Genomic DNA, 18226 nt, shown 5'->3' with positions numbered 1-18226 from the left:
ATAAACAATGATATACAACCAAGCGAGTTGGCTCAGGTGGTAGCATTTGAGACACGCATTAGAGAGATCCCAGGTTCAAACCCCGTGGCCGACCAATCTGACTGGGGTTTTTCATGATTTCCCTTAGTCATAAAGACAAATGCAGGACTGGAAAGATACATGCCATGATTCATCACCGCCTCAATTACCAATACCAAAAACATTAATCAAAGTCTATAATCAGTTACATGAACACAAGCCATCTACATACAACACACAATAGAAACAGGAACTCAACAAGAGCAAAAACGGCCTACTGACATACCCACACATTCTAAACATGCGACATGACCACAGCTGTTAAGACGTGAATAAAATAAACTTAACAAAATAAAAAAAAGAGATGCACAGTAAGGTTAACATAAAAATTATCTTCGTACCCAATCCACACCATTAATTTGGAGTGATTTATTAAAGAATGCATTCAAGACTAATTTAGAAAAATGTTAAACGAATTATCCTTGCACCAAAAACAGATGTTCTAGGAAGCAAATGATCATATTTTAATTATTTGCATGTAATAACAATTAAGAAACATGTTAAAGGAATTATCATTGCACCAAATGAGTGCTCTCTAGACCAAAATGATCGTATTTTAATTATTTCAATACAATTTAAATTAAGTAACATATTAAACGATTTATCCTTCTATCAAACACGAATGTTCCCTGTACCAAATGTCCTATTTTAATTATGTAATTACTTTATATTTATTTCTAACAAGTGCAGCGGAGTGCACGGGTACGACTAGTAATTAATAATTTCTTGAAAAGTTTCTTACAAATCACTTCATCCTTGTTTCACACAAAACACAAAGAATAGAAAATTACTGCTATATATCGTTTTCAATGTTTAAACTCACAGAAGGACATGAAATTATAAAATATACGGAGATCAATGAACTCTAAGACATTAACAAACCACAGCCTTCTCAACTTTTATGTAACATTCTCCTAAAAATCAGTAATAAGCGAGATATTTCGATTTACTTAATTCAGGCCCCTTATAACCTCTCTCTTATAGAAAAATTTTGAATGCCATATAGCCTAAATTCTAAGTAAGATCCAATTTAATTATATACCAATTTTGGTTCGACAAATATTGCGTGGAGAGGTAACAAACATACAGACAGACATACAAAAAAAAAAATTAAAAAATGCGACTTTTGTTCTCAGGATAGTTAATTATACAATAGCACCAATTATTTTTGCAGAAGCGAAAATAACCAGAAAACTTTTGGTTACAGTTTTTATTAGTATAGATAAGATCGAAGTACCTTGACAGTGGAGGTGGTCTCCTTCTATCATCATTGTATGCTGAGCCAGGTGTAGGAGTCGTAGGCTTCTTCATAGCACCCTTAGCTCCTTTCACGCTGTCTCCATGTCCAAAACTAGAAAACAAGTAACTTCCTCCTAAACTCAATCCAGGATCAAAACTTTCTTTGGGTTTCAGTTTAGTGGTGTCAACTGTGTAGCGTGATGGCCGACCTACAATTACTTTGTTCCCAACATCCTCATCCATACCACCACCACCACCGCCATTGTATGCTGAGCCAGGTGTAGGAGTCATAGGCTTCTTCATAGCACCCTTAGCTCCTTTCACGCTGTTTCCATGTCCAAAACCAGAAAACAAGTAACTTCCTCCTAAACTCAATCCAGGATCAAAACTTTCTTTGGGTTTCAGTTTAGTGGTGTCAACTGTGTAGCGTGATGACCGACCTAGAGTTACTTTGTTCCAACCATCCTCATCCATGCCATCACCACCGCCACGTCCTGAAAAAAAAAAAAAGAGAGAGAGAGAGAGACTGTCTATCAAGGGATGGGCAACTCTCATGCAGCTAACAATAATAAATGTTACATCTCTGTAAACAAGAGTCCCTCATTTATAGTCAACTTCTCGATTTTCTCCAACGCTTTGTTTATATTCTCAGATGACAAATCACTAAGATGTAGGTTTTACTTAGTGAATGTGATCCCAAACATCATGTCGGGGTAATCAATCTCTTCTTTGTTCATAATGATTCGTTACAATTTTAATCAGCATGTACATGGGTTGATTTTTTAGTAATGGCAACTATGCTACAGCGATGCCGTGCAAAAGAGCCAGGAAATATCGTTTACACTACAGGTTGCTTACATGCCTCCCCTCCCTCAGAGCTAATAAACTCGCCCTCCCCATCAATGTCCGTTCACAGTGACAACAATAAGACGAGCAGTTGTGATAAGCGGTCGCAGAATACAGTTGCAATGTTTTCAAAGCAGGAACAGAGAAGCTGGTTAAAAATATAATGTGTAGAGGTCGCACAGCACGACAGTGTCATCAAGGACTGCAAGAGGCTTGCGGTGTGGCTGCGTTACCTTACCGAATGGTAGCAAGGTGGGTTGGAGTCTTCAGACAAGGACGCGAAAAGTGTGCAGGGCATGTCTCGATCTGGTCACCCACCAATAAGTGACGAACATGTACAGACAGTGTCCGCGTTAGTGGAGGCGGATCAGAACTTAATGATTCATGAGTAAGCACAAGATACAGGATTGGCACCTTCGACTGTGGGACACATCCTGAAGGACCTCCTGAAAATGCGGAAAATTGCCTCAAAATGGGTTCTGCATGATTTAACGGACATGCAGAAATGACAGCGATATGACGCTCCTCGTACTCTCTTGAAGCGCTATGAGCGCGAAGGAGAGGTCTTCTTACGGTCTTCATTACAATTAATAAGACCTGGGCCAGATCTTATGAACCTCAGCTGAAACGCCAATCGGACGAGTGACATCATCACGGGTCATCACCAAAAACAACAGTTTGGCAGACCGCCACCAATGTGAAGGCTATGCTGATTACTGCCTATGATTGGGATGGTGTGATCTTAAAGCATACCGTTCCCCCAAAGCATAACGTTAATGTGGAGTAGTACCACAGTCTAGTATATACAGTCACGAAGCTTGAGTTTTGAGGGTGCTGGAAACAATAGACTGTGACAGTACTATTTTGCATTGCTTGTAATGAGGCGATATTAGCGATCCTAATGGTGAGCAACTATCTAATGTTTGCATATTTACTACGTATTGAGCTTCGCGACTGTATATAATAGACTGTGGTACTACTGTTCGTTTTTACGAAACAATCTCCATGCAACTCTGAGAAGAAAACGGCGACAATTTATGGATAACCCACCCATCGTTCTGCATGACAATGCTTGGGCGCATACAGCAGGAGTTGTGTCTGAATTGTTCAATCGCTGGGCTGGGAAGTGCTCTATTACCCGCCATTTCTCCGGATTTAAGTCCCTGCGACTTCGATCTAATCCCTAAGATGAAGGACCCACTTCATGGGAGTTGCTTGCGAACAGTTGAAGACATTTTACAGGTAACCCACCACACTATTCGTACCATTAACAGATTAGACAGTGCCAACGGGATTCAACGAATAATTATGTAAGTTTGCTATCTATCGAGAAAAAAATAGTTGTCAGAACTAAAAAATCAACCTATGTACTTTGTGTGACTTTTATACAGGGTCTCTCAGAAATGGACCGACAACATTTTCTCAAATGTTCTTTAATTTAATACAACACAAAAGCAAACGTTTTCAATCTCCTAAATCAAATAGTACTTGAGTTATCAAATAAACATGATTGTGTACATATTTATTGAAGATTTGTTTACTACCTGGCATCGTAACTTCTAACTTGCTGCGAAATCAGAAAACAGCTCTCCATACACTGCCTAATCACCCTGAGTTAGGTTGAGTTCGCATAAAAAAAATTTAAAAAAGTGGAAATCGTTTGAGCAAAAAAAGAAACAAAACACAGGGATTGTCTTTCCTTCATATAACACATACCCTTTCCCTTCTTTCGGCCTTTCAGAGATTGTCTAACTTAAAATTGGGACTGGGCTTTAACAAATTCACAGAATGATAACTTGAAAAAATATTTAAAGTTGAGCTATGGGGTTTACTCTGTGGCTACTACCACAATTAATTTATTGGTCTGTGAGACATCCTGTATTATGTAAATAAATAACAAAGACTGTTAAAAATGAATTTTTATAGGCAATCAATGCCATCAAAAACAGTAATTCAAAATTAAATTTGACGCAAGATTGTTATGGTGTTTAACAGAGTGCAAAGTTTCCGGGTCTTTCCACTGTGTCATAGATGATATTATATTCAACATTTCAAAGCTATTTTAACAATAAGGCAAGAAAGGTGACATATATATATATATAAATTAGATCCACACTAGTACATAGATTTGAAATGTTGATATCTCTAAATTTACGGCAAGAAGCAAAGACTCTAAAATACCTCCTAACAAATCTAAAACTTAGCAAGATATGAGGGACAGGATTTTCCTACATGTAAAAAGAATCATCAGTGGACAGTATTAACACAGGAAAATTTACACAAAATTGGGGTGCAATTACAATTCTTCAAGAAAATCACTCATTCATCTGATGTAACAGATACATTACAGTAATTTCAAACTGGAGTATAATAGAATTATGATGACTTACATACAAAGTTACTTATATGCACAAGAATTTTCCTGCTGATAACATAGTAATGGTTTATTTTGCAAACTGTCCTTGCAGATCTGTATAGATTTGTCTTCAAAACTTTTTTTTACAAATAGGTAACTTTTCATCTTCGTGAAATTATGAATGTGTAACATTTTAGAGAGCAATGTTTAGAGAAACAAGTAGGTACAGTACATCCACATAATGAATTTACAGAACTCTTCGAGAATACAAGTGTGGTTTGATTCAAAAGAAAAGAATTACTGATATTTCCACCAATGGAACACTCCACGCTATAGAAACTTCAATGAATGAATTAAGGGATTAGTTGTGGTTTGTGGCGTGCATGATTTGGGAATTTTGAAGAGAAAATGTCATATAACAGGAAGATAACATTTGTGCTATGGCAGTAAGGTTTTACCAACATCACTTGAAAGATTGAATGAAAAGTGTTGTATGTTTTTACACAAATTTTGTTTGTTCACAAACAATCAGATGGAGCCTGTATGCTTGCTATTAGCCCATGCATCAATGACAACTGAATATTGCAGTCTGGTTCCAATGGGGGACAATGTATTTAGCAATTGCATAGTACATGGTTATTTTTTCCCCAATATTTAAACTTTTCATTGGGAAAGGTAGTAAAATAGAACATCAGGAATCTGGAGGGGAACACTCTCACCAATGTGGTAGACAAGAATGTGTGTGTGTGTGTATGCGCGCGCGTGCGTGCGTGTGTGTGTGTGCGCGTGCGTGCGTGCGTGTGTGTGTGTATCTAATGCTCTGGATTTAACAATGAAGTCATCATCCTTCTTGCTTCCCAATATTTTGATGGAAGGTCCACAAATGTCCTAAGAGTTTCACAATTAGCCAGGTGCTCCATCTCCATGTCCTCTTCTCTGGTGCACAGTAAGCATTTAGGTGAATTCAGTACTCCAATACGATGGAGGTGTTTACTGAGGCAATCATGACCAGTAATCAATCTAAACATGGCCACGGCAGATTTTCGAGGTACATCAGGAATTAGTTTTGGATCTTTAAGTGATTCTTTCCATTTTGAATTTTGATGTTTTGCCTGTTCGCTGTTACTTATTCTTTTTATGACTCGTTTTATTGATTCATATGGGAACTTGAAATTTGTGGTTTTAAGTTGATTTTAGTTCCTTTCTTTGCTGACATATCTGCTTTCTCGTTACCGTTCAGTCCGCAGTGGGCCGGGATCCATTGGAAGACCACTTTTTTATTTAGCATTTGAATGCAATGAATTTCTTTTACTTTTTCCATTTTAGGGGATGCAGTTGAGCTGATGAACTGGATTGCAGCTTTGGAATCAGACAGGATGACTATATTTTTGCACTGGTTTAGCCAAACAAATACATTTTGAAGTGATGTATAAATGGCTTCAACTTCGCCATCAAAATTTGTTGTGTACTTGCCAACATTTTTATAAAGAGAAAAGTACTGACAAGTAGCTCCTGCTCCAGCTCCTTCATTTTGATCCATGAGAGATCCATCAGTGTAAATGTACAACCAGTCCTTTTGTGGATATTTTCTATTAATTGTTTGTAGGACAATGGCTTTTGCTACTTCTGGATTTATATCTTTTTTTGTTGAAGACTTCATCAAGATCAAGGCAGCAATCTACTTTGAAGTTATTAAGTGGATTATATCGAGACATCAAGTTTTCCTTTTCACTTGGTATTTCTAGATTTTGTTTAAGCTTTTCTACCTCTTGTATGTATCCGTTTTGGATCCTCAATGTAAATTTAGAATCTTTGTATCTTCTCCATTTATCCCAATTTGGAAGCCTTCTTAATTTTTCATAGGTTAAAAGGACTTGTGTTTCAAGGTCTGTTACAACTGGTGATGTGATTATTTGCATGGCTTCAATTGGAGTAGTTTTGATTGGACCAGTGATGAGATGTAAGTAAACAAGAATATCAACGTGGTCATTCATACTACTGTAGATTGAAAAATCTGGAATCTCAAGACTGTGAAGTAGCACCGAGGAAATGAATCTCAGAATCAATAACAAATAAACTAAACACACACCCTCAAATAGGAGAGGAATCTTCAGACAGGATAGTAGGATAAATATATGTGGTGTCTCCCCACTGAGAAGTATTAAGTTTCAAGATCCCAGGCTCGTTGGTGAGGATAAATGCGTGGGGAAGAAATCTGGATAAGGTTATGTCCTTCATCTACAACTGAGACAGATGTATCGGTGATTGCCAATAAAATACCCAGTGTCCTTTAAGGTATGAATAAAATAGAGTTGTCATACGTAGACTTCCCACTTATGGCTGATCAGGAAAAGCTATTTCAAAGCCATTTTGCTGATATGGTTTGATATTGACTCAATTCTCAAATATTTATGGTTAAGGTTAGTGATACGAGAAACCCAACAGAAAATGCGATTATGACTATCATTGAAACTTTACTTAACTTTGAAGGCAAATGAATAAATTAGAAATCAAAACCGTCTCACGGAAAAGCATAATAAATCCTGGGCATGACAGCCCATATAGGACCAAGGTCAACCAGGAGACTGATACAGACCTCATGTCTGTATGTCTCAGCAGAGATGAAAGATTGAGAGAAAAGGATGGAGGAGATAATTATTATGTATCATGGAGTCAGGAAATCAGTGATAATGGTGCTCTTCATTTGAGAATTCAGGAGTACTGAGAGTACATTCCAACTATGCATTGTGCAAAATACTTGGCAAGTTTGAGTCATGTACATTTTACTCTACAACAGAGATATCAAACCGCCTGCACTGCGTGCTCTCAAGAACCTGCACAACATTTCTTTAAAAGCGATGATTATACTTTATCTTGCTGAAAAGTTAATCTTGTTTGGTTTGTATTGCTTGTAGTATGAGCATGTAATACAGGCGCTTTGACATCCCAGCTCTACAAGAAGATTTTAGAAATGCTGATATTAACAGACTTGGCATTGTTAAAAATTATATATAATATGAAATGTTTTATTTTTTTATTTTTATTATTATTATTATTATTATTATTATTATTATTATTATTATTATTATTATTTCGATTAATTAAAATGTGTCTTAGTGAAACATACAGCAGAGTCCGTATAGGCCAGTTTCTATCTGATGCTTTTCCAATTCACTGCGGGCTAAAGCAGGGAGATGCACTATCACCTTTACTTTTTAACTTCGCTTTAGAATATGCCATTAGGAATGTTCAGGATAACAGGCAGGGTTTGGAATTGAACGGGTTACATCAGCTTCTTGTCTATGCGGATGACGTGAATATGTTAGGAGAAAATATACAAACGATTAGGGAAAACACGGAAATTTTACTTGAAGCAAGTAAAGCGATCGGTTTGGAAGTAAATCCCGAAAAGACAAAGTGTTGTTGTTGTTGTTATCTAATGCCGGGCTTTGGCAACGAAGCCATTACTGTTCTTGCTCTCCAATATTTCTCTGTGGTGGTTCCTCAGGTAGAACTTCACAGAATTAACCGAAAAGACAAAGTATATGATTATGTCTCGTGACCAGAATATTGTACGAAATGGAAATATAAAAATTGGAGATTTATCCTTCGAAAAGGTGGAAAAATTCAAATATCTTGGAGCAACAGTAACAAATATAAATGACACTCGGGAGGAAATTAAACGCAGAATAAATATGGGAAATGCGTGTTATTATTTGGTTGTGAAGCTTTTATCATCCAGTCTGCTGTCAAAAAATCTGAAAGTTAGAATTTATAAAACAGTTATATTACCGGTTCTTCTGTATGGTTGTGAAACTTGGACTCTCACTCTGAGAGAGGAACATAGGTTAAGGGTGTTTGAGAATAAGGTGCTTAGGAAAATATCTGGGGCTAAGCGGGATGAAGTTACAGGAGAATGGAGAAAGTTACACAATGCAGAACTGCACGCATTGTATTCTTCACCTGACATAATTAGGAACATAAAATCCAGATGTTTGAGAAGGGCAGGGCATGTAGCACATGTGGGCGAATCCAGAAATGCATAAGCTTATAGTGTGTTAGTTGGGAGACCGGAGGGAAAAAGACCTTTAGGGAGGCCGAGACGTAGATGGGAGGATAATATTAAAATAGATTTGAGGGAGGTGGGATATGATGATGGAGACTGGATTAATCTTGCACAGGATAGGGACCGATGGCGGGCTTATGTGAGGGCAGCAATGAACCTTAAAAGCCATTTGTAAGTAAGTTTGTAAGTAAGTATTATTATTATTATTATTATTATTATTATTATTATTATACTTGGAAATCTATCAACATCTATACAATGATTAATAAAATGAAAATAAAGTGCAAGAGTATGTTTCGATGATTATTATATGTATTATGAGACAAGGTTAACAACACATGTGGTATTAAATAATAAATGTGGTACTTTGATGTGTATTTCAATGTTAATAGGGTGATTCTCCTTTAACTTGAGCAGCCTATGTCCCGTAATGCTGACATTTGTAATATTTCTGTGTCATGTGTAATTCTTTACTAAATACGATCAATAATGTCATAAAACGTTCTGCAACAATGAAAAGGAGAAATATATTGGTCTATATTGTCATTTTGACTAAAAATAAACCAAAAATGTCATGTAAGTTACCTGTCCCTGGCACATTTTATTGAAGGCAATTTGCGATTGTAAATTTGTTTTCATTTGGAAAACAACATGTTCATGTAATCTGCAACTTCAGAAATTCATCATTACTATTATGTTAAACAGTTTTATTTTTATCCATATTATTAAGTTTCTACAAGTCTTCTATTTTGTCCCCAGTTTGTGTTACTACATAGTTAATTATATATATAACATATATCTCGGGTTGTTATAATTTGATACACAACTACACATCTCTCGTTATGTTTTGGCGCTACTGGGATATTTACATTGTGTTGTGAAGTTTATTGTGTTGACTACCTGCATTTGAGTTGCTACATGTGAGTGAGTATGTAAATTGTATGTCACGTAAGTTACGAGAATTACGAAAATAAATTTTTGGTCACAATTTTAAAAACTATGCAACTGTGATTCTTTATACATAAACCTTCCATCCAGCTACACTTCGAAACATATTCAGTTTTTAGATTATGCGCTTTAACCATTTAAATTAAATATGTCATATACGTTACGGTCACTTAAGTTACTTACTGAAAGGTAACATAAGTGACTGATGGTAATTTATGTGACATAGCATATTCATATCAGCTTAGTTAAAGATAAATGCCTTCATAATAAGAATACTGCTTCCATGCAGGACCTTGTATATAAATTAGCGATCCCAAATAATCTAATAATTTTAATTTTAATTGTGACTAAGAAACTAAAGTGTTTTATATTACTCATTATATATTTGTTACTATTTATTACATCAATAAATTTAGGAATGCAGTTATATTGTCAGATTCCATAGCAGCAATTCTATCAATCGTCTCTAAACACACACCTTCATCTCAAACAGCAGAAATAATTAAAATGCTCTCTCAATTAATATCACTCAATAAAAGAATTGTATTCCAATGGATACCGTCCCATTGTGGAATCCTGGGAAACGAGAATGCGGATGCGTTAGCAAAGAAGGGCAGCACTGCTACTTACAGACCTGTTACTAAATCTACGTATTACTCTGTGAAGAGATTTATTAAATCTACATACTTAGACTTCAACAAACAAAATTTGATAACACAATCCCAAGGGAAAAAATGGAACTCTCTGCATCAAAATCCACAGTTAATTCCCGATTTACCACGAAAATCGTCTGTAGCTGCATTTAGATTGGCAACAGGCCATGATTGTTTGGCCAAACACCTGCATAGAATTGGAATATATCAGTCCCCTAACTGCCCATTGTGCAACTCAAACCAAGAAATGGATTTGGAACACCTCAAAATCTGTGCTTCATTGGCTGGTCATGATAATAACTTTGAAAAATATTGGAGTGCAAGAGGTCAAATGACTTTATTGTCAAACGCCTGGCATTAGAAAACAACAACAACAACAACACGTATTTGTTACTATAGTTTGTAACCTTAGATATAATCTTGGAAATAAATACTAATATCGAGGAAGGCTTATGGGTTGTAGTTAGATACAATGATGATGTGCTTCAGTAGTTCGTCTATTATTTTGAATAGTAATAACCAGGGAACGGATTTATATGGATTAAAAATATATGAAATATGTAAATATATATGTAGTTATTTTTACCAAAATATGGAATTAAATATGGATTTTTACCAAAATATGGAATTAAATATGGACTTAAAATTATAAAAAAATGACTATGTACGTTAAATATTGGTACATTTTAATCAAACTAAACAAAAAATATAATGGACGTACCTTATCTTCCAATGTAGTTTCAACAAAACACAATTTTTATTGTCTGTTACCATAACAATAGGTTACAAACATTTCTTTCAAGTGCTGAAAAGTGAATCTTCTTCTATTGTCTCTGAGGATAGATTTATACTGACTAAAAGAGCGTTCGACGTCACAAGAAGTAACTGGTACATAATTCAATTTCACAATGTCTGCTGGGGATAAGTCCAAGTTAATCTTCACTGTTGATTCACCACTCATCACAGCAACAACCTTTTGTAGTTCTTCATATCCAGGGTTTTTTGAAAGTACAGTGTCCACCTTAGCTCTTACTGCATCTGCAACTTTACCTCTACCACGATTCAGTTGTTCCACAGTACTATTTATAATTTCAAAACTTTCAGATAGTGAAAGGTGCCTATTTTGGAGACTTTTGAGCGTTTTTATGATGCATGAAAATGTATGCTGAATGTGAGCTAAGTCATTCTTCACACTTATGTCACAGGTAACTGTTTTCGCAGTATCAATTGAGACTGCATCTTCAGAGTCCAATGCAAGGAGAACATTGTTAATAGAGTCTATATGTTCGGCATAATATTCAACTGCTTCTAGCCATGTACCCCATCTAGTTAAAATTGGCTTTGGTGGCAATGGAATTTCAGGGTACATTTCTTTCAACACGTTAACTCTACTGGGAGCTTTGAGAAATACTTTTTTCACTGATGAAATCAACAAATCTACTTTAGGGAAATTGTCTCTGACCACTTCTGCCACACGATGAAATGCATGCGCCACACAAGTAAAATGAGTCAATTTAGGATATACAACAGATAATGCTTGTCCAGCTTTGACCATATAAGGGGCAGCATCGCTAATAAAGAATAACACATTATCGTACATAATACCCTTTGGCCACAGGATACCCATAGCTTCGTTGAACAGTTTAACTATAGTTTTGTTATTGCACTTTTCTAGAACATCACAATGTAAAAGAATTCGTTCAGAATATTGTTCACTTAACAAACCGATAACTACATTACCAACAAGTCTACCTTCTTTGTCGGGAGTCTCATCAATGGAAACCCAAATTGAACTATCTTTAATTTCATCTCTTATCTTCTGTATTGTCTCATCGTAGATGGATGGAGCATACGTCTTCCTAAGTGTTGACTCATCCGGGATTGTATGTTGAGTATATTTTTCAAGGAATTCCCTGAAGACCTTATTCTTTAGTTTGTAGAGAGGAATATCAGCAGAGATGAGAGAACGGCACAGGTCGATGTTAAACTCAGATCTTACATTCGATGTTGTTGGTTGTGTTAAAAACAATTGTCTCTGCTTGGAATTTAGTTGTTTGTTGGCCTGATGTTTACTAGTTGTAATGTGTTGTTGCACCAGGAACTTTTGTGTAGATGATACTGCACACTGACACAAATTACAAAATAATATTTTATTGTCAGTTGATAAACCATCTTCTTTAAATTCTGAAATGTAACTTGTTAGTTTTGATTTTAAATTGACTGAATGACGTACTTTTGGCATATTTACCGTCTTTATAGTATGATTTACAAAACTGAACCTATGTGTACTCTGACTGGCATTTAACTGTTGAGCTGCACAACTGAAGTCTGTTAAAAATTTTAAATTAAATTAATACAGTTTTGTAACTTACTTTCCCATTGTTGATAGGACTGCTAATTTTCAAATAACTCTGATGTTAAAGGGATTACTGAACATGTGTTTAAATCTCTATTGTTGAAATGTATTTTTAAAAGTTAATGGAATTTTGTTTTGTTTTATTGTTAAACCTAATATAATATGGACTGTTTTATATGAAATATGGAAAATATATGGAAATTAACGAAAATATGTACTAAACTCTAAAATATGGAAAAATATGGAAAATAAAAGTAGGATTTTTCAACCCTACACATTGTGAAACATAAAGATAATGCAAAATATAAATTATATTAGCTTTATAAGTAAATATGTATTTACATATAAATCCTTTCCCTGGTAATAACAGACAGAAGGAATGATTGTTTACTTTATCGGTTTGATAGCACATTGAATCTGTAGGAATTATCCTATTCTTCTAATTATTGCAGCTTACTGTGTAATTATCTCTTTAAACAATGATTTAGTTAACATAAACATTGTACTTAAAAAGTGATGTTATCTAGTATCTTCTCAGGAGTTTAAGCATTATTTTAGGTTATTTCGTACCATTTTTTTGTTGCATGTATAGTATTTTGCGAATTTGTATGTGAATGATTAAATATTCTGTTTTTAAGCACAAAATTCAGGCTGGAAGCTCAATGTCGCATATGTTAATTTCTCTGTCACATACGTTACGTTTATACCTTTGTGTCCATATTTTATAATTTAATGAAAGTTCGTTAATTAAATGTTCCCTATTCAGAAAATATTTCTAGTGGAGGTTCATCAGTTGTTGAAAACTTACATGAATGTCTAGCAAATTTATGTATTAATCATTGGTAACATATGTGACAGTAAAACATTTCACTTACATGCTAAAAATCATGATTAAATTTAAAAAGTACACTGCTGCTACTTGTCTGGACATCCTGAAGACTTAAGGAACCTTCATGGTGTAAGGATTATTGGTTTTAAATTATCTAATTTTTTTTAAATTTTAGTTTCATTTGGTTCAAGTTAAATGAGAAAGACCCAATAACGAAATGAAAGTGTAAGTCACAAGAATAGAAAGGAAGCAGATCAGATCTATTTTTATGTGGCTCAGTAAATATACGAGGCCTGTCTAAAATGTATCCGACCTTAAATTTTCCCGCGCAAAGTAGTGATTCTAAGGCGGCGCCACTGTGCACGGTGGAAGGAGGAACCGTAATGCGCATGCTTGAATTTTTTCACCGCATTCGCTTGTGCCAGTCACTGGCTGGTGGTCGCCAAGTAAGGTGCTGTTCTAAGTGTTTGTCGGATTTAGTTTTCTCGCAAGATGACTGAACGAATTGAGCAAAGATACTGCATCAAATTTTGTCAAAAGCTTGGTGATTCTCAAAGTCAAACAATTCGTAAGATTCAGCAGGTGTTTGGGGAAGATGCGATGGGTGTAACACAAATTAAGGAGTGGTTCAACCGATTCAAAGATGGCCGCACATCAGCGGAGAGTGAGCAGCGTTGTGGCAGGCCCCAAACTGCTCGGAGTGCAGCTGTTGTTGAGAGGGTGCGAAATTTGGTGATGACAGATCGTCGTTTGACCGTGCAGGAGATTGCCGAAGAGGTTGGAGTGAGTAAAGATTCTGCACATGCAATTTTGCGTGATGATTTGAACATGAACCGAGTGGCTGCGAAATTCGTGCCCAAGTTGTTGTCCTCAGAACAAAAAGACCTCCATCGTGACGTTGCACAGGACCTTCTGGACACCGCCAACAATGATCCTGGGTTTCTGAACACCGTGATAACTGGAGATGAGTCATGGATGTACGGGTACGACCCAGAAACAAAAAGACAGTCGTCGCAATGGAAGCATCCCGAGTCTCCAAGGCCGAAGAAAGTGCGGCAGGTGCGAAGCAAAATCAAGGTGATGCTGACTGTTTTCTTTCGTGGAATTGTGCATCACGAATATGCACCGGAAGGACAAACGGTGACAAAGGAGTACTATCACGATGTTCTCCGGCGACTCCATGATGCAGTTCGGCGCAAAAGACCAGACATGTGGACGGCGAACAACTGGCACTTGCATCACGACAACGCCCCCGCACATTCATCCCAATTGATCCACACTTTCTTGGCCAAACATGGAATTACAACCGTTCGCCAACCTCCCTACTCTCCAGACCTGGCTCCTTGCGACTTCTGGTTGTCTCCAAAATTGAAGACACCACTGAAAGGATCCCGTTTTGAGAGTAGAGAAGAGATAATGCGGAATGCGACAATGGAGCTGAACACCATTCCAAAAGAAGACTTCCAGAGGTGTTTCCGGCAGTGGAAGGATCGGTGGGCTAAGTGTGTGCAAGCACAAGGGGCCTACTTTGAAGGGGATTAGGGTCCCAACCCCATCAGGTATTTGAAATATTTTTTCTGGCTAAAGGTCGGATACTTTTTAGACAGGCCTCGTATAGTATATTATCGTACCTGGTGATATAAATAAGTAAAACGTGAGGAGTATCCAATTCGTTGCAGTACTACACAATTTGAACTAAGTCTTTTTCAATTTAAGAATATAATGTAGTTACAACTCATGATTGCCTTGTTCGTCTGTTACTGAAAGTTACAGCTATACTAACAGATGCCCGAATTTTTCATAACATCTAGGTAAGACAAAGTGCCTGGCAACTCCATGTAGCTAGGCTTCTATCAACGACAAAACACAGTCTAAGCGGCATTATTAAACTAAGGAAAGTTTTATTTCTATACTCAGTGCCGGATTTAGGCCTAGGCAACCTAGGCAGTTGCCTAGGGCGGCAATTTCTCTTTCTCTTCCTTTTTTCTTTTTCATTTTCATTTTACAGTGAAATCTGTTTTTAAAACACTTGTTGGTAAATCTTTCTTTTGAACACCTTGTGGAAGTCGGATATTGTTTTGGTATAGAATTGTCGCTGTCATGGCGAAAGTAAAAGGAAAGTGTGTAGCTGCATAATTATATTGTAATGCCGGTATCACATTATTATACTATTAATCTGCTTAAATTGAACTGCCTGTATAAACAAGAATGCATTGTTGAAAATCAAATTGGATGTGCATTTATTATTTATCACTATGAATAGTAACCACAACTCTTAGTTACATTTGCAATATGATATATCGTCAATAATACTATTTAATGACAAAAGCACTATATAATTCGGTATGAAAGATTTATTCCGCAAAGAGTTGAAGTTTATTTTTCATCCATGTTGAATCTTTCGTACACTACTTTTAACACTTGAATATAAATAATTGATTAAATGGCAATTTTACTCGTGTTAATTATGTAAGCATGTGTGGCTTACAGCTGTTTCGGTGCTACTTCACACCATCCTCAGAGCCTACTTGATCTCGGCGCTATCTCAACTTTCTGCCTGTTGTGTGGGTGCGTTCGTGTGATGAAGAGTTGTGTCAAATAGTGTGTGTGTTCTGAAATTGATTAGGGTGTGTTTTAGTGTGTCTGTATATTCCATACTGTTCCAGTGTGTTGAGTTTTTGGTTTTTGGGTTGTATGTGTAGGATTTCCATGTCTGTATTTATGTTATTGTATGTGTGGTTAGCATTAGTTATTGTTCGGCATATGTAGATGTATTGTGTACTCTGGTTATTGCTTTAATGTGTTCTTTGTATCGAGTTTGGAATGATCTGCCTCTCTGTCCAACACAAACAAACAACGCAAATAAATACAATCACACAGGCGTATACAAACTCACATGCAATAGTTGCGACAGTTTCTACATTGGACAGACAGGCAGATCATTCCAAACTCGATACAAAGAACACATTAAAGCAATAACCAGAGGACACAATACATCTACATATGCCGAACACATAACCAATGCTAACCACACATACAATAACATAAATACAGACATGGAAATTCCACACATACAACTCAAAAACCAAAAACTCAAGACACTAGAACAATATGAAATATACAGACACACTAAAACACACCCTAATCAAATTCTCAACACACAGATCAATTTCAGAACACACACACTATTTGACACAACTCTTCATCACACGAACGCACCCACACAACAGGCAGCGAAGTTGAGATAGCGCCGAGATCTAGTAGGCTCTGAAGATGGCGTCAAGTAACACCGAAACAGCTGTAAGCTTACATAATTAACACGAGTAAGATCGACATTTAATCAGTTATTTATTTTTCAATTTACTTTAAACTTCCAATCGAAGTAAGAAATACTCGTAATAATTATACTACCAACAAAACCAATGCTTAAAAATAAACCACAGCCTGAAATTCACAAATCAATTTTGTTTCGACAATGAATAAGTTTGAATATGTTTCTTTGCATTAATAACATCATCAATGCTTTTTCTGCGAAGAAAGTGCGAAGGGAATCTTTATAATTCACAAGTAAGATGCATGTATTGTTTTCTGAATTGTAACATTTCATTTAAAATTAATTTACACTAAACATGACCTGTATAATAGCTGCTCATAAACTGTTTGTGAATGTTGGGGAGAGAGTGGGCAAATTTTAGCACTGCCTAGGGGTGGCACTATACCTAAATCCAGCCCTGTCTATACTATTGTTTATTTCGAAACATCCATCTTATTTAGCACTTCAAGTTCTGCTATATAATTAATTTAAGATTATCTTAAGGCCTAATTTGAAGAGTTAAAAACTGATAGTTACTATTACTTACTACTTTTTCGGTTTTGAGATGCTCTGCCACCTTGTCTTCGAGGAGTGCGTGGTGCAGAATTGAGCAATAGCTGCTGATCCAGTGTTTTGGGGTTTGGAACCCAATTGTTTTGTCTAAGGTCTATCACATCTAGTAGCATGAATCTGACTCTATTACACACCTCTCCTCTTTTCTGTGAAATTTCTTTTATTCTCTTGAAGTATCGAGATAGATCCTGAAAACAGATTTTCATTGATAACTGAGAATTTTTTAAAGAATGATACGAGATATATTTTACTTCACACTTTTCATTACGGTACTTACTATAATATCCTTAGTATTAATAAGATCCCTATTGCCCCAAATCCAGTACGATATGTTTCATATAAAACCAGTCACGTGAAAACCATACTATTATTATAATTGCAGTCTAGCCCTTTTCATTTGTGAAAGGAGTCTACTTTATAGGACACCCATACTTTAGAAGAATCCAGTTCAGAAGTTGAGGCTGGAGGAGGAGGAATAAAAGAAGATAGCAATGTTGAAGATCAGAGGGCGATAACGAGATGAGGATGGTGCCTAGACAAACTAGAAGCTTGAAAATAATTTTAAATTGTTAAGTCTTTTCATATTACAACATAGGTTGCATTTGGATGAAGCTTGGGTAATATTATATTCGCAGTCTAACTTAGCTTGCATTTGTATTGTATTGTATTGCATTGTATTTATTTACATTCCATGGTATTCATACACCGCTTCACAGCTAGAATAAGAAATATGTCAAAAAAAATCTTAACAGTACAGTAGAACTTGGTTATAACGACATCCAAGGGACCTTGAAAATTATGTTGTTATAAACGAGTGTTGTAATAACCGAGATTCATATTATCAGTCTAGTGAGGTGGAAAATGAAAAATAATAAACATAATTAGGCTTATTTTAGATTTATGTATTCACTTTTAAGCATACCATGAACACAATAAAATACATGTATAATTATAAATACAGTATTCTGA

General features: G+C 35.9%; 1 protein-coding gene across 1 annotated transcript in view; it reads right to left on the bottom strand.

Annotated features, from left to right (window-relative positions):
• LOC138705234 (eukaryotic translation initiation factor 4 gamma 3-like) overlaps positions 1-18226 on the bottom strand; it is a 124001-nt gene that overhangs the window by 50942 nt on the left and 54833 nt on the right. Inside the window, exons 7-8 of the mRNA XM_069834050.1 lie at positions 17232-17445; positions 1316-1811 (exon numbers count right to left, since the gene is read on the bottom strand). Coding sequence (XP_069690151.1) covers positions 1316-1811; positions 17232-17445 — 710 coding nt within the window. The remainder of the gene's footprint in view (positions 1-1315; positions 1812-17231; positions 17446-18226) is intronic.

This window comes from Periplaneta americana, chromosome 8, assembly GCF_040183065.1.
Source record: "Periplaneta americana isolate PAMFEO1 chromosome 8, P.americana_PAMFEO1_priV1, whole genome shotgun sequence".
In the NCBI taxonomy this organism is placed as follows: Eukaryota; Metazoa; Arthropoda; class Insecta; order Blattodea; family Blattidae; genus Periplaneta; species Periplaneta americana.
This window is presented reverse-complemented; position numbering and strand designations above follow the sequence as displayed.